At 41.8% G+C, this 23238-nt stretch overlaps 1 protein-coding gene across 2 annotated transcripts in view; it reads right to left on the reverse strand.

Annotated features, from left to right (window-relative positions):
* Nucleotides 1–23238, reverse strand: part of LOC104128210 (amyloid beta precursor protein) — a 181019-nt gene that overhangs the window by 54140 nt on the left and 103641 nt on the right. For both annotated transcript variants that reach the window (XM_009640952.2, XM_009640947.2), the window contains exons 7-9: nucleotides 17446–17579; nucleotides 8585–8659; nucleotides 7299–7457 (exon numbers count right to left, since the gene is read on the reverse strand). In XM_009640952.2, the coding sequence (XP_009639247.1) occupies nucleotides 7299–7457; nucleotides 8585–8659; nucleotides 17446–17579 (368 nt within the window). The remainder of the gene's footprint in view (nucleotides 1–7298; nucleotides 7458–8584; nucleotides 8660–17445; nucleotides 17580–23238) is intronic.

Genomic DNA, 23238 nt, shown 5'->3' on the forward strand with positions numbered 1-23238 from the left:
CCCCCAAATCCAGTACATCAGGCAGCGATACAAACTCCTGTGACGGTAGAGCGCAGGGGCCACAATGAATGGTCAAGCAGAGAGGTGGGGGAAGGCTCCACGGGCTGGGGAGATGCAGTCAGACCCCGTGTCTGAAGCTATTATATCCACGGCCAACTGTTACTTTGACCCTAGGCAGGAACCTTCAGATTAAATTATAAATGAAAGTGGTGCTATTATCAGCTAAATTAAGTTCCTGAGGCCTGAACTCTGACGCTGTCTAGGGCAGAAGAACAAACGGCTGACACATCCCAAGGCCAGCTTGGCACCTCTCGCTCTTCATAAATAATGTACCAACAACCAAACTTCATTAAAAAATTCTGGGTTTATCACTTGAAATTCTGCTGCGTATTTTGCCAGGGAAAACTCAATGTATTCACATCTGTAGTCATCTATAAAAAAACCATCTCGCAGAACAACTAACTAGTATCAGCCACAAGGGGCTACCTAAGCCTCATGAAGTAATTCCACTATTTTCAGTCATCTGTACTTGTTTTGTTGGCTTGGTTTTTTGGCCCTCCTCTGAAAGCAACCAGGATACTCCCAACATGACTTCCGTTATTCCCATGTTTTTAGTCACCCTGGCCGACGCTGATGGCAATTGTCATTTATCCAGTGGCAAGAATGGGCAGTGACTTCCTAAGCAACAGGATGCAGCACCAAATTCAGAATGCGTGTTATTTCATGAGTGCTCAGTCTTATGGCACAGGCTCACTATTTATGCAAATGAAAAAAAAAGAGAGAATGCATCTAACAAGGCGCTTGGTGGGCAGTGCAGGGTGAAGCGGTGTGAACACTGCTGTTACACGCTGCTTCCAACTATTTCAAGCACACACTGTCATGCCATTTGCTCCCACAAAAGTCATCCAAAAGCTCCCCCTTTTCAGCAGGTTCAAACACCTACTACTTTTGATCTAAAACTATGCACAGATCAATTGTAGCCCTTTCACAAGCTATTGTGACAGGCCAACAGATGTACTCATGTCTGTGAGTACTGTAATTGTTAATTTTAAATCCTGTTTATGCTGGGGAATGTTGCAAAATATTATTTTATATATAGATTTTGTGAGTATATTGGGACTTGCAATATATTCATTTGGTACACAGTAGACAGATTCACAAACTATGTATGCGGTCTATGCAGACTGTCTAGGCTTTCTACCCAAAGCGTAGGGAATATGCCTGCTCTCTTATTTGGAAGACAGTTCTTTCTGTGAATATAAAATATGCACCAGGGCAGAGTTAAGGACCTGTACTGCAATGCCCTGGTTTGAAAGTTGAACTTGGTGGTCCTGAGAGCTGGTTAACATGTTTGCAACTGTACAAGACACAAGCTCAGATGAAGTAGAAACTGCTGATGGCTCCTTGGCTACCTGGTGGGGAGTTCTAGCCCCACTGACTCTGTAATACATTGCTTTTATTTCAGGTGGCATCAGCATCGAGATAAGGTCACTCCCATAAAGGAATCATATATGAGATCTAAAATGCCTGAAAAACAGTTCTAGTAAATGAAATACACACATAGAAATATAAATACAAATATATATGCATGCAGATGCCTCCCTCATGAACTCTACATTGATCCTAGTCTATTATTTCAGATTTTAAGGGAGTGATGAAACAGTGCAATTTCACTGAGCTTGGAAAATGGAAACATCAAATGTAGTTTGGATTGCTACAAATGTAACTTACGCTCTCCCCATGGAAATCCAAAATACTTACTATAGAGAAACAACACAAAAATCATATTAAAGTACTTCTGTTATTTAAAATACAACTTTCCTGGCTCTGTGCCATGGCACTTCCATGGGAAATTCTGAGCTGGCTTGTCATTTTGATCAAAATTCTCTTTAAATCAGAGAGGAAAGTTTCACAATGCTGTACTGTGATATTTAATCTTGCCTTTAGAGAAAAATCGATCACCAGTCCTTTCTGATTACTGCTCTTGAAATGTGCAACAATTGCTTCTTTTCATTCACTTATTAGGAATACCTTGTATACCGTATCGGGTATATATTTTACCTGCTGTGCTATTAACTTGCAGGTCATGTTTGACACAGGCATAGTAGAACATTTTAGGAACATTCAAGAAAGGCTGGCTAAGGATGAAAGCAACACTTTTCACTCATGAGTGAGACACAGCTGAACTCCCAGCCAGCTGCCTTTTATGTGGAGTTAAAAGATGCCTTCTCGTAATTTCTGCTAATTTATAAGAAAACGTGTTACCCCACACATCACAAATAGATGGCTATAACGGTACTCAAAACTTCCCTTTGCCTACCTTCCCAAGGACTTTTCCTGGGCCAGAATAAAATGAAAACAGTATTTGATTCAATCTCATTATTTGCTTTGCAGGACTTGAACTTACTCAACTTTGACAAATTAAGACAAATTTTGTCTCTGCTCACTCTTTTAAAACTTTGCATTTTAGACATAATGAACCCGCCATGGTTTTGCAGAACTTAATACCCATCTGGAATTGCCTCTTCTGTCTTCAGTTTGCTCGTACGAGAAACCTACCAGCAAGCCTAGGTGTATGACTATACCATATGCTCAAGCCCACAGACGGGGTGGGGGGGAAAAAGACAGTCTGGTTTTATTCACAAAAAACCCTCAGAAGCTGCTGGAAAACAGTTAGGTGACCACATCTCTCAAAGCCTGACCAGGTTTAAAAGCAGAGCTGAAATCCATGCCGTCTATTTCACAGAATCTTACCAAATTAAGTGTATGTGAGAAATTCCACAGCTGTAAGTTCATGGATTTAGAGGAGCGGAGCTAAAGGGTGGAGTATTAGAGCTGGACTGCTCTTTCCTGCTGCACAGGAGGATTTTTATCACTAGATCAGCAGTGACGCTTTGGCCGGCCTCCAACTGCATATTTCCACAGCAGCTTCGTTGGACTCAGGAAAAGCTTCGAGCTTCCTGAACACAGAGGCACTGAGAGAGGGCCCCTCTGCAGGTCCCTCCTCCACGTCCAAATAGCCAAACTCAGCTAGTTTCAGCCTGCACTGTGCTCCCCCTGTATGAACAGATGCTGCTCCCATAGCACAGAAGGTACCAGAGCAAATTCTGAGGGCAACAAGAAAAAAACACGGCAAAAAAATTCTAATGGAATAAGGTACATGCTAGGGTTGATCCTAATGATCCTGCTCTGTTTGGCAATAATTTACATTTCAGTAAAATAGCGCCAAATTAGAAGAGAAGCATTTTAAACTGATTTTAATCATTATTTGCTCACTTTATGCACAAAGGAGGTTAATTAATTACCTTTCAAAGTTTCCCTGTACGTTTCCTTGCTCTGAAACCTTTTATTTCACCAATAGGAGATGGATTTCTTTTCTGCTTCTCTTTGCCCCCCGCCATCGGCTTCCCACAGAGAATGTGCATCTCTTACCAATGAAGATTAAAGAGGGAGACATAAATCCAGCAAAATTTGACATGCACGTGAAAGAGGGAATATAAACAAATTACACAATCAACCTGCTCAGAGAGAATGATGGATTTGAATTCCTCTATTTAACTTGCAAAATGAAGGGGAAAATTTCCAACTGTTTTAAAAACTAGAGGCATATTGGTTCCAGCTGCTACTAATCCTCCTTTTCTGCAGTAAGGCCATCAAGCAGGATGAAACAATACAGTATTTTGACACTGGATACTGAACAGCTGCACCCCATTTTCAAAGGCAACAAAGCACAGCTAAGCTGCATCAGGAATCAGGGATGAGGATCAAATTTTAAGTTTCTGGGCAGCCTGCGTGACAGTGCTTCTGAGAACAGAACAACAGTACAAATATTTGGTTTTGCTCAAATTTGTTTTCTAGTAGACCTTGAAGCTATGCAATTTCATCTCCATACGCTCCCTGGCTCCCTTGCTGCCCCGAGTGGTACGCTGATGCACTCCTCTCTGACACGGACATTGGGCAATCATCTGCATAACCCCTGAAAAAACCTGCAGTTAAAGTTTTTGATCTCATCCAGAAGCTATTCATAAAGGATTCCCAGTTTTGTAGTTTTAGATAGAATGGCACCAAAAATCACTGATTTTCTAGGCATGTACATGAACGTAATGACTACACTGGCCCAGACCAAAGGTTCCCCTATTTCTGTATCTTGCTGTCCTACAAGGAAAGTTGCCTCCGAAGGAGCAAGTAAATGATGAAACTTCTCCTCACATACCCTTCCCAACTTCCCCCTGTGCATAGTTCAAGGACTTTCTAAGCCAGAGGAAGTTTCTTGTCAGCTCCCCTGAAGAGGCTTCCTCTTGAACGCAAGGACCACATAATACATAGAGTTCCCAGTGGATCAAGATTTCATCACTCAGGAGCATCATGCACCACATCCATGACCAGTCTGATGACAGCAGGAGTGCCAGACTCACTGTACTCCTATGATAACTGATCTGCAGGCAAAGACTGGTCATGGATTTCTAGACATCCAAGAGTAAAATGAAATCCTGCTGCTTCAAGTAGTCTGCCAGAAGTCCAAAAAATCTTGGGAAATGTTCAAATTCAAGTACAAGGCAATATGTCTAAGTGATTAAACAGCACATGGAAAATATTTTTTGCACACACGCACATCTGTACATACATACACACACCAGACTTACTGTAACCCTCCTAGCTGTGTGCAGAAGACATGCACTTCATAAAAAAGTGCTTAACTTATTTTGCAATTTAAACCCAAATTCTGTCCTTATAACTTTAGAGAGACTCCATCACTTTAAATATTCAGAATCTACTTTTGTAGCAAACATACTAATAGCGAACCAAGTAATTTGAAGCAGGCAGTGGAAGGGGGTTCTTAAAAATGTTTTTGCAGAACTCCAGAAAAACCTTCCTTTTGTAAGGTTACTTAACAAGTCACCAGTAAGGTTATGACTTAACTCTCCCAAAGACAACACAATTGCATCAAATGTACTTCTCGTTTACTAGGGAACCACCAGAGAGAAATATAGCTAGGGTATCAGAGATGAATTTTCCATTAATCCCATTTTCTTTTTGGCTAGGCAGCCGAAGTTTGGATTCACAGTGGATTCAGACTGGTGGCCCCATATCCTGCAAAGCAGTTAGCAGACTGGATTAATTCATTAGGCTACTCAGCTATCACCAGTCACTCCTCAGGTTTTACCCCCTGGCCCACAATAAAACCAGATTGGCACACATCTGACCGGCAGTTCAGAGGTACATGCCTGAACTGTCAGTAACTACAGAGCATGAGGCAAGGGACAGTACCATCAACAAGACTGGCAAAGGAACTTGTTTAAAGACCTTAGTTTTTGAAGTACTTGCTCCTATTAGCTTTGACATGAGTCCCCATTTGGTTGCAGCTTGAATTGATGTTACCTCCACGTTTTCTGCCTGTGCCTTTCAGAATTATCAGCTTTTGTAGTGACACGATATAGGATGCACCTCAGTCTTTTAACAGTACCTTCAGAACTTACTTCTACTGGAGGCATGTATCAGTGTTCATTGACACAGCCTTTCAGGCCTGATGCTCTCCCACTGAAACAGTAAGTGTATTGTTAATTTAAATGTCATGGGAGCTGACTACAAGCAACCCAAGCATAAAATGCAGGTTTTTCTGGTCGCAAAGTTGGTGTTAACATCTTTGCCCCTCAGTGTTCTGCAGCTGAAGTTCACTTGTTTTTTGCAGTGGAGGTATCAACAGCATTCCACAAACATGAAAGGTCAAGTTCCCCTGTTCTAGGAGTGAAGTTGCACATTTTGGCAGCTCTAGAGACTATTCTGCTGTTATGAGTGGTTGCCATCCTCACCTTCCACAACCTCAGGTACCTGCAGAACCAAGCTGTCAGCCTGATCCACGCACAACTTGAAATCAAATCTTTTTTTGGGGGATACATTTCAGACCTGATTACGTTTGGACAAGGCTCAACTTCACAGCAAGAGCTAATTGCTTAAAGCCAAACATGAAATCGTATCTTAGGTGAACCACCCAAAACCACCCCGCAAGAGAGCAAACACCACCTGCAGCCAGTCTATGCTCTCACCTCATCTCACTCTCAGTTTCGAGTCAGACTCCTGTTTCCTAAAGGAAGCTGCATCCCAGCCTGTAACTCGCTAATCTGTCTGCTAACGAGACACTCGAGTCCAAGCCCTTCACTACCCTCACAACACTCAGAGGTTACAACATGCATCTCACACTCAGACCAAACAATATCCTCTACCAATTTAATACAGACTAGCTTCATTTTCCACAAATTACTGTGTTGCAAAATACAGATGAATTCTTCATATAACTACTCTGAAGTCTCCCCATGACACTTTTACCTAAGCAAAAGATTTTTCTTTTACTTGGCACAGAGTAAAAACAAGAGTGTTTTGCACCATGGGGCGGAGAAAAAAAGTTTGATGATGATAAAGAACTAACATGATTATCACTTTTCCATGGTCACTGAATAAGGAAATTCACTTAAAACACGTAATTTTACCAGGCTAGCCATACTGATTTAATTCCCTGTGACACCAAATTCAGGATCTAATGGCTACATCTTACACTGCTGACCCCAAAATCTTTTAGTAACATAATGTTTTTTTCATCTAGGAAGTGTTCAAGAAACGAGAGGTTTATAAAACATTTGATTGTTTTCCCACAGTGTTCATGCAGATTCTGTTCCTCTGGAGGTCACAGACCAGTTATTTTGGTATCGAATACAAACATCACAGATATGGAGTCATTACAAATTCTATTCGCTCCACATTCTGCATGTGGTGTCTACAGCCACTGATAGCCATCACACCCAACACAGACAACTTTGAATTGCTAGTGTGCTATCTTAATGCCATTCAACAATCCTCACAAGATCCTTCACCAAATATTTCAACAGTTCAACAAACAAAACAAAATCACAACCATCCTCATCCTTAAGCTCCATCGTGACATGATGAAGTATCCTACTGTGCATCACTTGGAGGGACGCTGAAGCATCCCTCTGCAGGATCTGTGAACGGCTACAATTTCTGGCAACCAAATCACTTCCATGTTATTTGCTTAAGTATCTTCATGGATGTATTGATCTATCTGTAGGGATATACGGGGTGGGGCGTGCTTGTGCCTACATTTATGGACACACAAAGTCTAAACTTTTAACTTTCAAACTAGCTGACTGCTGTAGTAGCTCTTGCACAGGGAGCACACAGTCACTGCTCCATAGCTGGATTGTACCTGGGTACACCTTCTTTTCCCCAGGGCAACTACAGTGATTTTGACACAGCTCACACAGAGCTTGTGGTACTGCACTTACCCTGGGCGGGACAGTCTGCAGGGCTGTGATATAGTTCTCCAGAGCAATGCGGCGACGGTCGTTCAGCATGGCTTCCACCCGTGCCATATGAGTCTCTACCAGCTGTTGTCTTTCATTTGCTGCTTCTTGTTCCAGTGATTCCACTTTCTCCTGGAAATGCTGAGAAAACCACCCATCACAGCATGAACAGTGAAGACACAAGCAGAGACCAGTGGATGTGAACACTTCTGTCTGCAAATCACCAAAATCTTTCCCCATGTCAGTCTAACTCAGCTCCCAGAACTCTGCACTGAACGCACCTTTTACTGATTTCAGTGGGAACTGCTGATGCTCTGTATTCCTGAACACCTGGACATATTTTATTAATCTAATCAAATATTCCTGACATGCTCAGCACAGTCAGCAGCGAATCCTTCATTTGCCCCCTGAGACGGTGGTTTAGCCCTAGAGCACTGTGCCTAGAAGAGGGCAGAGTTTGGCAAGCATACACTCCCTGCCATCAGGAGGGCTTTCCATGTATCAACAGGACTTCATGAGCAAACCTACGGGGGGGGGGGGAGCAAAATTCCAACCTGAACAGAGTCACTATCATTTCTTATAAATGCCAGTTTATAACACCAGGAAGAAAAATTGAGCGCAAACTTATTCCAATAAAGGAAAAGATTGATTGGGTAAAATGCACAGAGAGCAAAGCTGTGGGATCTAATGTGCAATGCAATCTGGTTCCGAACGATACCTTTTTATAGATTTGCATTGAAATCATTCTAGCAGTACTGAATAATACCTGACATAGCCACAGTGGGATTCAAGGAGTGTCTGGCTTGTCAGAATTTTTGAATTATAGTATAATTTTGCACAAAATAATTTTTGGCTGAGGGTTTCTTTCAGACAAAACTGATGGCAATCCCTTCCTTAAATCACATCTTCCATCTCTGCTCTGAGCTTAGGTCCTGAAGCTCGTATGAGTTTATCATGGTCTAAATTTTGAAAGGGGCCCATGGGAACCGAGTTTTCACTTCTCACTGAAGGTAAATCAAAATTCAAGCAAAATTCTACCCCTCCACACAGTATCGAGCAATGTTCTGCACTGCTGTTCCAGGGACTGGTTGCAAAGTATAGAGACACCCAGCAGCCACTAACAGCTGGAAACAAAAATAGCAACAGCAAGAGCAGAGAATAATATTAAATCCCCATAGAAGTAGGTTTTAAAATTATATTACGCCCAGCACCCCTTGTATTTTAACTGTGGCCCCAGTGGGTAAGGTTGTGGTTGCGTTTTCCTTTACCTGGATAACAGCTTTCTTGTCAGCCTTTGGCAAGTTCTTTGCTTGGCGTTCTGCCTCTTCCCACTCTCTCATGACCTAAGGAACAAAACAAGGAGCGTGACTTTTGTATTTTCCTCTCTTGTCTCAGGGCTTAGCAACAGCCAAGCACTGCAGCTCCAACACTCATCTTTTTATATTCCTCTCCTCCTTTTACCTCTATTAAAAAAGCGGTTACAACATTTAACAAAGGTAGGATCCTGGTATTAAATTAAACAAAGACAGTGCTTCTGTGTCTGAACACTGAGCAAAACTCTCACAACTCCGCTGTGAAGCAACACAGCTGTTAACCAGCCCTCAAGCGAGGGAAGTTGAGGTCTCTCAAGGTGAACACACCAACCCCTTTTCATCTCAGACAGAAAGGAAAACCTCTTCCACCTATTGTACGCCATTGGTCAAAATAAGTGAATTTCAACTTGTTCTAATTGACATGGGTTTTGGTACCACGAAAATTTTTAGCTTCATTTGGACCACATCACTGGCTTTTGAGTAGGACAGATCAAGAATTACAGAATCATAAATAAATAACCCCAGTGCCCTCAGTTGCTCCTCATCAGACTTGTGCTCCAGACCCCTCACCAGCTTCGTTGCCCTTCTCTGGACACGCTCCAGCACCTCAACGTCCTTCTTATTACGTAATGAGGATCCCAAAACTGAACACAGTATTCAAGGTGCGGCCTCACCAGCACAGGGGGATGATCACTTCCCTAGCCCTGCTGGCCACACTATTTCTGCTATAAGCCAGGATGCTGTTGGCCTTGTGCTAGTCTGTCCAGAAATAGGTGTCCGACACTTCAAGAACTGAATATATTTATAACTCCAGTACAACGCTGACAGAAAAATGATGTAGGAGAACTTTCAGTGCTATTACTTTCAGCAACGTGAAAGGCCACCTCCTCCTGTAACACAGGGCAGTATTTCAATAGTCAGGGAATGAGTTACTCTTAACTTGCTGCCCGTGACACCTGAAATCTTCTTGTGGTCTTACCTAGGGACTTTACTCATTTCACACATAGACAGCAATCACCTCAGATAACACATTTTATGCAAGAACAATCGCTCTCACTGAATGCAGTGCACACAAATAAGTGACTTGTTTATGTGCGGGATTGGCACAATGTCAGAAGGAGTCAGAAGAAACCTAGAAGCAATTACTCAAAATGTGCATTTCCTTTCCTTCCTTTCTCATCAAAACCCACACTTTCATACCATTTAACAGAAATAGTCAAACATACCCTTTCTAAAGGGGATTTTAGAAAAGCTCAGAGTCTGTATGCATGACTGAAATTTTACCAAGACCAATACCAAAGGCAGGACAAGTCAGCCCTGCTGTGTCTCATGGCTGCAAGTTGAGCCTCCACCACTCAGCTCCTGTCTCAGGCTCCCCAGTTTTCCCACATGCTGGACATTGCTAATCAGGCTCCTTGATGGACAGACTGGAGAGTACTGGTGGTGCTTCAGGGTATCTGGTTGAGCCTGTGCCTTTAAAAAAAAAAAAAAAACCCAACAAACCAAACCTGGACTCAAAGAAGCCTTTTACAAGTCCCAGTCCTTGAAATGTAATCGCTTCTCAGTCCTATACAGGGTTGTAGACCCCAAAAATTAACCAGCATGCGGACACTGGCACTCAAGACTGACTCAACATAGGAGATTTTGTTGTCAGGTTTTCATCTTCCTTTTGACCCAAAGCCTGTGAATGTACTTCAGGACAGCAATAAATCAGTCATGGTAAAACCAGACCAACTCACTACCAGTGAAATTATTTATCTGTAAGAGATTCTGGCCTCAATAACAGCCCAAGAGAGCGAGACATACATTTTGGGAAGTCAGTGTGGCTTCAAAGTGAGAAATCATTTTGTCTGCTTCTGGGCTTCAGCAGGGGCACGGTTAAGACAGCAGTTGTAAGCACAAAGACCTGAAGTCAAGTACGTAGAAATCACAGTCTTAACTTCGCTCTGCTCTTTTACTGGGGACTGTAAGCTGAAACTTAAGTCCCAAGAATTGTACTACAACCTACATAAACCAGCAGCCTAAAAGTACCTCTTCAATTTACATTATCTTCTGATCAGCTGAATATGCATTCATGTGCAAATTGCAGCCAAGCTTTAGGGAGGCAGAAAACAAAAATTTACAAGGAAACATGAAAATTCATTTGCAAGGGTTACTTTCCCAGTACTTTGGCACCGGAGATCTTATTGCTTCTCTGACAAAGCAGGACTAGAGGACATGAACCAACACCACAATTTAGAGCACCGTGATGTGTTTTGAAAAAACCTTATTAATGCTCAGAGTGCTGCTGTGTATTAAGTGCACATTAGGGATTCACCTCTTAATTGTATGCTTACACCATATGATTGTGGTGGCCAAGGAAACTTAATTCATGTATACAGGCAGCACCTATCCAGAGACCTGAAACATCACTGGTGCCAGGATGTGAACGTTACAGAAGACCCAGAAATTATGGCATTCATTCAAGTCATAAACTACAATTATGTGCTCAAGCTTGAGCATCGGCCTAGGTTAGCAACTTTATAATTTTCTTCTCCCTCCTCCCCTTTTATGTCTTCAAACCATGTCTCTGACATCTGCTTAATACTCTTTTTCACTTTGAACAAGCAGTTGATGGGTTTTCAGAACAACTGTTCCCTTGCCCATCTTTATCTCCCAAACTAACCCTCTGCTAATACATATACGATGACAACAAGTACTGTGGGCAATGTGGTAAGGAGACCTTTGGCTAGACCAGGCCTCCCTGCCCGTTTTATTTCTCTAAACCTTTTAAGGCATGGAAGGCAGGATGATAAACTGACAGCCTACACAGCTAGCTGGGAGGGATGTAAATTACAGGCTTCCGAGCTCCGTTCTGGCGCAACAAGAGTGAACGGCTTGTGAAAAAATACAGAATGACATGGCTGTTTGCAGAAACAATATTCAATGTAAAGACTGCAAAAGCTGTGTTTTGAGTGCAACTGAGATGACTTCAATGGTTGAAAGCATCTCTGTGTGTATGCTAACTAACAGAAGATACAGCAGAAGATACAGCTGCCCTACAGCTATGTATGGGCAGTCATGCTACCACCTGGAGAAAACTTCTGCTCTCACCGAAGGTCATTGCTTTAGAGAATGATGAGTGACTAAGAAATATGCCATAGCACTCTGTAGGAAACCAAAGAACAAGAAGGGAAAAAAAATTCCCCAGATACGCATGTGCAGAAAAAGGCTGGACTTGGCCTCTATGCACGTATAAACCTATTCTCCTTCATTGACAGCACAGACCTAGCAAAGCCACACAGATTTATGGCTCTTCAAGGCTTGGCGGCTTTGTGCAGGGAAAATGACAACTTCTGGTTGAGATTTAAGAAGCAAGCCATTTCAAAGTCAAACTTCTTCAGAACTCAGGACTTACTGCCTGGCAGACTCCTTTTGAAACTGGGCTGTAGGGGACAGCAAGAGGCAAAAAGGAAGGACAAAAAGCATCATTCATTATTAAGAGAGAGACTAAGCACAAAAATCTCATTATATTGAAAACAGCAAAATTTACTCCAATTTTTTACACTGGGGCACAAGAAGCATACCTGCAAGTGAAGAATTTATGACAGACATTTAGATTACAGCAATCAGACCAGCAGAGGTGATTGCCTGAAGTTTTGCTTAGTTAGAAGGTCAAAGTCATGCCAATAAGATGCATACCTTTGTCAAGGGCTTTTTTCCACACTTAAGTCTTGACCCTTTTTCTGGTAGTAACATCATTAAGCCTCTCCAAAGAGCCTTGAGTGTAACTGGGGGGCGGGGTAGTCCTACTAAGATGACAGTCAGTTTTAAGGAAAGAAAGCACCCCCCCAATAGACGGTGGGATCTAGGGAATATAGGGACTGGTATTATTTAACGTCTTTGTCGGGGACGTGGACAGTGGGATTAAGTGCACCCTCAGCAAATTTGCAAACGACACCAGGCAGAGTGGTGTGGTCGATACTCTAGAGGGCAGGGATGCCATCCAGAGACCAGAGGGACCTTGACAGGCTTAGGAGATGGGCCCATGCGAACCTCATGAAGTTCAACAAGGCCAAGTGCAGTCGTGCACCCAGGTCGGGGCAACCCCAAACATCGACACAGCCTGGGCAATGAGTGGATTGAGAGCAGCCCTGTGGGGAAGGACTTGGGTTACTGGTGGATGAAAAACTGAATATGAGCGAGCAATGTTTGCTCACAGCACAGAAAGCCAACTGTATCCTGGGCTGCATCAAAAGAATCATGGCCAGCAGGTTGAGGGAGGTGATTCTGCCCCTCTGTCTGGCTCTGGTGAGACCCCACCTGGAGCACTGTGTCCAGCTCTGGGGCCTGCTGCTCAAACAGGTCCAGAGGAGGGCCATGAAGATGATCGGGGGGCTGGAGCACCTCCCCTATGAAGACAGGCTGAGAGACCTGGGGTTTTTCAGCCTAGGGAAGAGAAGGCTCTGGAGAGACCTGATAGCAGCCTTCCCGTACTTAAAGGGGGCCTACAGGAAAGACGGGGAGGGTCTCTATCAGAGAGTGTAGGGTTAGGATGAGGGTAGATTCAAGACTAGATATACTGAAGAAATTCTTCACTATGAGAAATGAAGGTAAGGCACTGGAACAGGTTGCCCAGGGAAGTTGTGGATGCCCCATCCCTGGAAATGTTCAAGGCCAGGTTGGAGAAGGTGTCCCTGCCCATGGCAGGGGGGTTGGAACTAGATGATCTTTAAGGTCCCTTCAAACCCAAACCAATTATGGTGCTACTGGCACTAAAAATCAGCTGAAGACCTCTCCAGGATGTTGGAACTAGTGGCATGCAATGATCCCAAAAAAATCTTGAACATAACACCAGTTCTCTTCAGGCTGGTTGAAGACTGCAGTCAGATGCTTGATTTGGAAATGAACTTCCAAGAAGCAAGACTATTCTAGGAGACAAGGTATCATTAAGTTCCTATCATAAGTACTGTACATGCTATGTTTCCTAAAATATTGTAAACAGCCAGAAGAAGAGTAAATTTAAGACACGAGGGTGTCACAAGATGTTTGAGGAGAGAAATGTATAAATATACTGCTCCCTTGAGTAAGGTTCAATATTTGGTTCCACCAGGCTATTTAGCAGCAGCTATTTAAGTAAGGGAGCTGTACAGGAGTCTACAAACTGGAAAGAGAAAGAGGAAAAGGGGAGCTGTACCAAAACAGGGAACATGAACCATGACATCTCTTGCAATCAGTTAGCATAATGTCTCCTGGTTATACGTCAGAGAATAGCAAACATTTATAGGTTACACATGCGTTGCTGAATAGCTATCCTGCTTGCATGGGAATGTAGGTTTACTGTTGTTTGGAGTTGCATTAATAATTCTTGGGAAAAGCTTAAAATTGTATGCTAATGTAATTCTCGTAACAGTAGTGCCTAGGAAAATTTATAAGCCTTGTTGCTCCAGGTGCCACGCACGATGTAAAGGCAGAAAAACTTTCACAGTTTGTAGTCTAAAGGGATGGGCACTTAAGAGCAGAAGGGATTAAAACAGGCTGAACCAGAGGTGCATCAGGTCATCGTACTAAAGGGCACAGACTCCCCGAGTAAGAGCGTCTTTTAGGAGCTATGAACTATGAACCGACACAGCCACCGATAGATGCCTGTGTGAATAGCTTTATGCAAGAGAAAAAGAAACACGAGTTGTCAGAATTTCATGGTAAACAAAGGGAAACCTCAGAAAGAGGATATAAGAATATCTGCATTTGCCCTGATGACATTTTGATTAAAATATTAAATTTCAATTTGATTTTTTTAATGATAAATTTCCCTATTCCTTAGATGATTAATTTTATATGTGAACTAGAATGCATCTGATTTTTTGTATTTGTTAATTGGCTGTTGCAAAGTAAAGCATGCATCAAATCAAATACTGTTTTAAAACTAGCTGCTTTACTAAATAGAAAAAATATCTGTATATTATGAACAAACCACTTTATTTCAGATTATGACATTTATCAAGATTAAAGAATGATTTGATAATTTTCCTAAAATCACTTATCTTTTCCTCTCTTTTTAGTAGAAGAAAAATGGGCATTTCTGCTGCTTTATAAGCCCTCATTTCTCAGTTTTGAAAGAACTGGACTTTGAGGTAAAAAAAAAAAAAAAGAATAAAGATGTTCAGTGCAGCTAGAGGACTTAGCTAGTTATACTTAGTTAAATTCTTTTTTTCTTTTGAGAAAAACATTGACAGCAGAAGCTTACTGAGTTAATTTGTTCAGCACTGTTTTTAACATAACAAGTAAGAGCTTCAAATTATTCTTATTTAAAAAACAGTTTAAGAACATACCTGATTTTAAAGAAAATGTAAAAAAGCAATTTTTAAATAAATTGCCAGAAAAGGAGACCAGTGGTATGGGACACAGTTCATGTGAGGAAACACAGAATGGTAAACTAGCTGGCTTTTATACTTCTCCATAATATCTTTTATTTTTTAAACATTGGAAACGTTAGCTGAGAGAGACTAGTTCAATACTGTACAAAACATTACTCATAGAAGAAAAACTAATTTTTAAAAACTTAAGTCTCTTCTTCAAAGGTCTGCAGGGGTTCTATGTACACACGTACTTTAAGCTGTGACTTCATACGCAGCTTAAGCAAATTGAAGATCAAAGATCTTTCTTGATGTACCTATCATGCTCCTGTTCCCCAGATCTGATTTAACTTGCTGAACTGGCCAGAGTTGGTTATTTTACCTTTTTTTTTTTGGAAGAGTGACATTGCAGTGAGATGAGGGAGCTGACCTGCCTCACCCGGCAGCTGTACGCTCATTAGCGCTGACAGCAAGGACGGCTGGGAATGTGCTAACGAGGGCAGAGCACGCGCAGCACCAGTGTGATCTTCAGTCAAACCCCTGAACCACAGCCTTCGCTTATCAGGTTGCCCCAAATGCGCATGGTAAAATGTGCAGCGCATGTACCCAGAAGTTTCCCGATGCTACAGTTCAGTGCTTTTCCCAGTTAATTTTGTTGGCCTCAAGCACCGACGTTGTGCGGTCTCTCTGTATGACGTTTTCTGGGTGCCTGTGCATTCAATTACCTTTTTTTCCACAAACCATCAGCTTTGTAGAAAACAGAAAATACACAGTTCACCCAAATACTGCCCTTAACTACTCAGCTTAACCGTTACATATTTAGATTTTGGAGACAAACCTGAAACTGCAGTGAGAATCTGAGGACTGTTCCAGGGCAACCTGCCTTTTGCACTGACTGCCCTTTGCTTTCAGGACACCCGCCCCTACAGTGTTTTTTAAAAAACACCTATTTCAAGGGGATGTAGTAACAGAGTGACGACTGCATTACCTGCCCACCCACCGCGTGCCGAGCCCAGGCAGGATCTCTCTCCTCCATCGGGCAGGCTGTGTGCACAACCTTTTTTTATCCTCCTCATTCCCAGTCTGTCCTTCCCAAATGGAGTACTACAGGCACACAGGAGGTTGTCAGGAGGAGGACGGGGATGAGCTGCTCGCTCAGCAGGAGCATAGCACCCAAGTGCCTCGAGAGCTGCTGCTCACCTCCCTCCCGACTCACCCCACGGCTCTGGGGTGCACGCGCCCACGCTCAGTAACATGGCCACTGGTTGTTCTCACGAAGTTGTTTAATCTTTCAGAGGAAAGGAAACGATAACACTTTAAGAAGCATTACATCAGGACTATTTTCTCTATTTAAGAAGGAGATAGCTTGTTTGCGCTACAATGCTTCCCAAGTGGAGGCAGATGAGGAGCACCTATCTTCCTATCCATTAAGTGTCATACTCATGGCATGTAGTTTGCACCCATCGGGTGACTGCTTCAGGTAAGATGCCTTGCTCTATCTATTATAAAAGTGCCAGGCATAGCTCAGTGCCAGTAGACAGGGACTTATTCTAAAAGCTTCATTTCAGGCCTCCTCAAACATTTTAGCACAGAGATGAAGGTTAATGAGTCAGTAATACACAGAAACACTGAAAATGCAACAGGGGAGCAAATTTATAATGAAAAATTATAGTAAAATAGCTATACAGATATATGCAGAGGATCTGAATTATACTACATTCATTTTTGTGGTTGTTCCATCCCAGAAAAAATACACACCACAGGTTTTCCCTTTAAACCTCTTACATTTTTTTCTTTGTTGTTTCCAGAGCAGATTTTTTTATTGGCACTGCTATTATAAACCCTATTTCTGAGAGAGTGGATCTCTTAGTGTTCAATGGGATTAAAAACAGTATACAGTTTCAGGCTACACAAATCTTTTTGGTTAAAGGAAAAAAAAAAAAAGGTTGATCCAGTTGAATTTTGATTCAGTTCAAAAGCACTAATTTATCCTCTTTTCTTCCAACTTCAGATGCATTTCATGTCACCTTGAGGCTCAAGACCATTAGATGAACATATGCGAGCTCACATGACCCCAGGGCATGGTCATGTATGCGTACACAGGGAGAAGGAAGCTATCACAAGCAATCTCCCTCAGCTGCTATAAAGGATGCAGTGGCCAAGTTCTTTACTTACAAATAAGAATAATCTCACAAACCAAACATTCTTCCACAAAGATGAGAGCAATTTTTAACAGATTTTTTTTTCCCTTTTCACCAGGCTCAAGTAACTGTAGCGACTTACGATCGCAGCTGCCCACAAATGCATGTCCCAGCCAGCTGAATTCTGAGTCAGAAAGGCAGTAAATGGTGTATTTACACCACTGCAAATAGGCAGGGGAGCTGGCTGAAGCCTTGGAAAATAAGAAGATGAAGGATCCCAAACATCTTTTGACTTGTCAGACAAAACTCCTACATTTAAGAATAAGGAATCTCCCCTTACCTGAGACATCCTTTCACGATGCTTAGCTTCAAGTCTCTCCTTGGCTTTCTGGAAATGGGCATGTTCATTCTCATCTCCAGGTGTCTCCAAGTATTTGTCAACAGCATCAGGAGTGCTAGCGGCAGTGGTAGGGACTGAGGTAAAATTTTGAGGCAGGAAGAGGGAAGGAAGGAGGAAGAAAAGCAGAATTTCAACTTTAGTACAGGTAAAATTCAGTCAGACCAAGCAAGAAACATCTGTTCTAATTTCCATCAGAATAAAGTCATTCATTTAACCTCAGAGAAAGTTTAATCTCCGAGGAAGATATAAAAACGTGGTTTAGGTGGCTATGTTACATGCAGCAAACATATATGTATAAAAATATACAAGTATGTCCCCCCTGCCACCCCATTTTATATACCAGAAGAAACTTTTCAGAGTGAACAAAGAAATGTTATTCAAACAGGTTAGAAACTGCTGCCAAAGGAGAAATTCCAAGGAAAACAAAGCTTGGCAAAGACTAAAGTACATAAGCCAGCAGAAAGCCCTTTTCAAAGCCACATGCTTTGTACATTAGTTTATTTTTAAAAGGTAAACCGTAACACACGAGTGCCAATGCAAACACGTTTTAAAGCACCTATGGATCCCACAGTACCCTAATGAAATACCTCAAATCCTTCCCTTAGTGACAGTTTGGCCTCACAGATATTTACTTTATTTGTAACAACTTTGATTAAGAAAACCCCTTGTGGATGCTGGAAATAATCAGCAAGCTTGCCCAAATTGCTAGCGATACCTGTTGGATAACTAGGCGATACCTACCACGCTGCTGGCAAAAAGATTTGTATTTGCAAATTGAGCTTCACTACACAGTGAGATCCAACAACCCCCACATTAACTAGAACACCATTTCTGTGCTAGGGCCGTAACAGCAATTTTAAAAACTCCTCAATGATGATCAACTATTTCATTTCAACTCTATTGTCCCAAAATATTTTATTATATTATTAGTTTCATTTCCCTGGTCACATTTAGTTCAAGAATTGCAAAGTTAGTTTACAAATTCTGACAAACAAAGACCATACACATAGCTGTGCAGGAATTTTTTTTTTAAAATGCATTTGACTTCATGTACTATAGCTAACTTCACTTACAGAGGTAAAATGTTTTAGTAGACAGACTAATACAGGCAGGGAAAAACCCAGGACCCTCCCCCACCCAAACATTTCTCAACGTCTTCAATAAAAGCAAACTTTGATCTGAAGATCAGACTGAGTAAAAACAACCAGTATTTACTTACGACTACTTTCCCCCAAACAAGTTGAAATATAAGGACACCTCTGTTAAATTATTAAAGAAAAAAAAATTAAAAATCACCAGTTAGAAGTACGACGTGCTAGTCCCAATGAAATACATCCTCAAATTTTAAGACAAACTTAAACCCAAATCCAGCCTTTTCCTCCAATTTTATCTTAGACATATAACCCCGAAAGCAAAGCAAGCAAAATCCCCCCAAATGAACAGAAAGCTTTTGGATTTGGCTGCATGTGAGATATCTCTACATGTTCTCTGCAATAGGCATGAACAGTGTTGGCTGCTGTTGGTATACGTTGCCCAATGAGTTCTATTAAGTTACTCACTGGATCAAAGGCAAGGCCTTGGTTGTCTCAAAACAAATAAACAAACAAAAAATCTACAAGCAACTGAAACCAAATCCAACTCCCAAGTCATAGGTAGGGCAAATTATCACTCCTTGCACCATTTTTAGATTTAATTCATAAATATTTAATTACAAGTTTACATTTTGTAAAATCATAAACTTTGTTACTGAAGTACTGTAACAAACAAACAGGGACAAATAAGGTTCCTGACAAGCCACAAAAATTATAAAAATAGAATGCAACTCAGTATTTTCAGTAGTTACTCTCTCAACTTCAGACAATTTAAAGTCTGATACTGCTATAAAAGCATAAAAATTTTCTTTTTTTTTTTAAACTCTTAATGATAACAACCCATCTTCAATGATAACGTGGTTTGTGCTGGGATGCAGCACTGCCTGACAGAAAGGCTAGAGCCAGTGTAAGCAAATTACAAAGCAAATCACTCAAAGCTTGGACTCAGTGAAAACATTTCTGTAATGCTCATAAGTATTTCTAAATATCTTTGACTTTTAATCTCTCAAGCACCAAATTAATTTAGTCTTTATCTTTCCTGAAACGGCAGTTAAGTATAGTACATTTTAATTCCATTTAAGAAAATGAAAAGAAAATTTTATTTCAAATCAGGATGAAATTTAAGAGTGTCAGACCGAGCAAAGGCCATTCCTTCCAGGCTCCCGTTTCCTGACACCCCCAGGCAAGGGCAGTAAAATGCTCTTTTGCAATGCTTAACTAACCTTGCTGCATTTTTCTTCCATTATTTCCCCCCCCCCCAAAAAATGCATGAGATTTAACATTCACAATATGGTGTGGCAACAAGTTCCACAGTTTAACCAGGCTCTGTGTGAAGAGGATTCCCCTCTGCCTACACCCTCCATCGCTGCCTCTGTGGGACACAGCAGGGTTCAGCACAGGAAGATTGAATGGGGAAAAGCTCTAGTGCATTTGCTGTCCTTCTCCATCTTTCATAGATTTATTTTTTTTTTTTAAACTGAACCTAAGTCTGTACAAATGTGAGTGGCAAGAAGTGACAATCTAAATAACTGTCCAATAAATTATGCAAATTTAACCTTTAATTTATTGAACAGGAAAAAAGGTCACCAGCATTTGCACTGAGATCAGCTAAGCCACCTGTACATTCCAGGTCTGATTTTCAAAAGCTCCTGTCTCACATGCGTGGCCCTTTACGGCCCAGATTTTCCAATGATACGCTTACTTCCCACCAGGACATTTGCTGGTGTGTTTCTGAACAGGTGAGAGCAGTGGGTGCTGAGAACTGGAAAACCTGATTTCAGTGCCTGGTGCCGAGGATGTCAGAGCACCCAAACCCCTCCAAAAGCTGTGCAAAACCCAATCAAAGACCAGGCATTAAACACCACAGCCCCGGATGCCTGAGCCAGCCAGGCTGTGCCCAGGAGCACGGGAAAAGATCACAGAATCACAGAATACCAGGTTGGAAAGGACCTCAAGGATCATTTGGCCCAAGCTTTCCGAGCAAGAGCACAGTCTAAACAAGATGGCCCAGCACCCTGCCCAGCTGTGTCTTGAAAGTGTCCAGTGTGGTGGAGTCAACCACTCCCCTGGGGAGATGATTCCAATGGTTGACTGTTCTCGTTGTGAAAATTTTCCCTCTCATGTTCAATCGGAATCTTCTCCAGACCAACTTCTACCCATTACCCCTCATCTTTTCCATGTGACTCCTTGTGAAAAGGAAGTCTCCATCTTCTTTGTAGCCACCCTCTAAATGCTGGTGTATGGTGATGAGATTCCCTCTGAGCCTCCTTTTCTCAGGGCTGAACAAACCCAGTTCTCTCAGCCTGTCCTCATACAGCTAAGAGGGGCTTCCCACGTTTTGGTCACCTTGGCTGCGGGCAGTGCATTGGTATCCAACCGCAGCCTTCTGTCTCAAGCTAAGCCTAAGGAGGGCAGTGCTAACAAGGAGCGATACTGTCTCAGAGGAGAAAGCTACTTCCTCCAACCTTGTGCAAAAGGCAAAATGCTGGCGTGAGGGCTCTCCACTATGAGCTCCCAAAAAGAAAGAGGGCTCAGAAAAGGGCATGTGGGTTGATGGGAGCTTGGGAGACCTGTCTTATGGTAAGAAGCTCAATCAGTTACACTCATCCACCAGGGAGTGACTACTAATTTGTCCTAGGAAATCTCTGCTGAGAAAAGATTTCTGGCAACAGCTTTATTGGAAAGAAGCAACTGAGGTTTGATAGTTGGAAACCAAAGCTAGGCAGAAATAAGGCTGTAAATCCAGACCAGAAATAAGCCACCCACTTTCAGTAGTAAGTGCAATTAAATATTTGAACAACTTACACCCAAAAGCATCCTTGAAAACATCCCGCTTCAGCAGCTCCTTCCAAAACCCGACCAGCGAAGAGGTGTGAAAGGAAGGGGTACAACGGGTGTTTTCTCCCTCCCTGCTTGCTGCCGGCACCGGTCCATGCCCAGCACGGTCAGAGCAGGCTGAGCCCGTGCAAAGCCAGCCCTAAGGACTCAGCCTGCCTACCGCTCCTGGAGCGCTTAGCTGGCCGCCGAGACCAACCAACCCACCAACACCGACCACATCTCACTCTGCAAACAGAGGTGCTGTTTAAACTAGTTAAAAAAAAAAAAACAGGGATAATTTTCATTAAAAAGAAGTTCAGCTCATATGTTTAGGAAAATACTGAAAGGTGAGATGAAATGGTCACATAATTTTCTGTTTTCTAACTGTGATTCTTAAGCGGTCTTTTTATGAGTGATTAGCTATTCACGTAATTTGTAATCAGAAATGTTTCTCTGACAAAAAAATAACTATTCTGCTTAAAACCAAATAACCCTACAAGATTTTGCTCCCTGTATTTACAAAGCCTGCAAATGATTATGTGACTTCTCCATCCAGTATTAAAAAAAAAAAAATCATAATTAGCAACAGGGTGTTAAAAAAACCTTGTGATTCCAACATAACAATAACTGATAGCCTGCCCTCCTCCCCAAGAAAAAAAGGTAAGAGTTAGAAAAATACTGACCCTCCCTTCTTTGGCATAAAGCAGAAACGTTTTAAAATTTCTTCATGGCTCTTGGCACAAACCCTATCCTTTGCACTCCAGTACATTTGGGGGACTAGAGATGTGTAACATGTTTTCTCGAAATAAATTGGTAATGTATGGTCAGACATCAGTTACATGTAAGGATTCCTCCGCAGCCCGACCTCCTTTTTTGACCGCATCTGCTCTTAGGAGACTTCATTTTCTATGCATTGCTTGTTTTATGAAGTTAACTCATTCTACTACTACATAAAGACTGATCAAAAAGTGTGTGTTGACAGGTGTGGAAGAAATGTGGTATCAGATGACATTTTCTTCACACTTCCACTCATTTTGCCTGTCAATTCCCAAACAGATTTTTTTAAATTTTTATTAGACTCTAAAATGCTAACCTTCCTGGAGCCATAGGTTCAATAACACAGCCAGATTATGCTCTACACACTTTTCTATTTAGCAACAATTCTTACGAATCAGAAGGTCAAGAAAAATAAAAAGGAATTAAAATGCAACAGTATGCCCTTCAGATCCTGTTCTAATATTTCGCATTAAAAAAAAAAAAAAAATCCGGATCAGCCTCGCCAGTGAAAGAAAAACCAGTGGCTCACTAACCTTGTACGAAGTGAAAGGATTAGTAGACATCCCCTTTCTGAACGACACTGGCTGTTGTATATAAGATGGGAAACCATTTGAAATGAGAGCATTACCTAAAGACAGTGTAGTATTCAGCGGGTGCATTCATTGCCTCTGAATTCCAGATACGCAACCGCCACATTAATGAAGGATTAAGATCAAAGCTTTCAGTTGTTGACTAAGATCACAACTAATTATAGCACTTCTGACAATCACTAGCGCGTATGGAATATCTTTAGCAAGAAGGGTTTCTATTATTGCTACTGCTATCTTGCAAAATGAGATGTTTTTACAAGATGGTATCCCCATTCTTTTATGAATAAGCTACTCCGTTTACAGGGGGGTGGCAAACCCAATGAACAGAATCTAAACAAAAGGGAAGGAAAACAATTATTACCTTTTTATTACAAAACAGACAAATTACCGACTGAATGATACAAGACAAATGAAGGCTGGGAAAGGTTTAGCTAAGATTGTAGTAAATTACCAGTTTT

The sequence above is a fragment of the Egretta garzetta genome, unplaced genomic scaffold (assembly GCF_000687185.1).
Source record: "Egretta garzetta isolate BGI_Z169 unplaced genomic scaffold, ASM68718v1 scaffold45, whole genome shotgun sequence".
NCBI classification, from domain to species: Eukaryota; Metazoa; Chordata; class Aves; order Pelecaniformes; family Ardeidae; genus Egretta; species Egretta garzetta.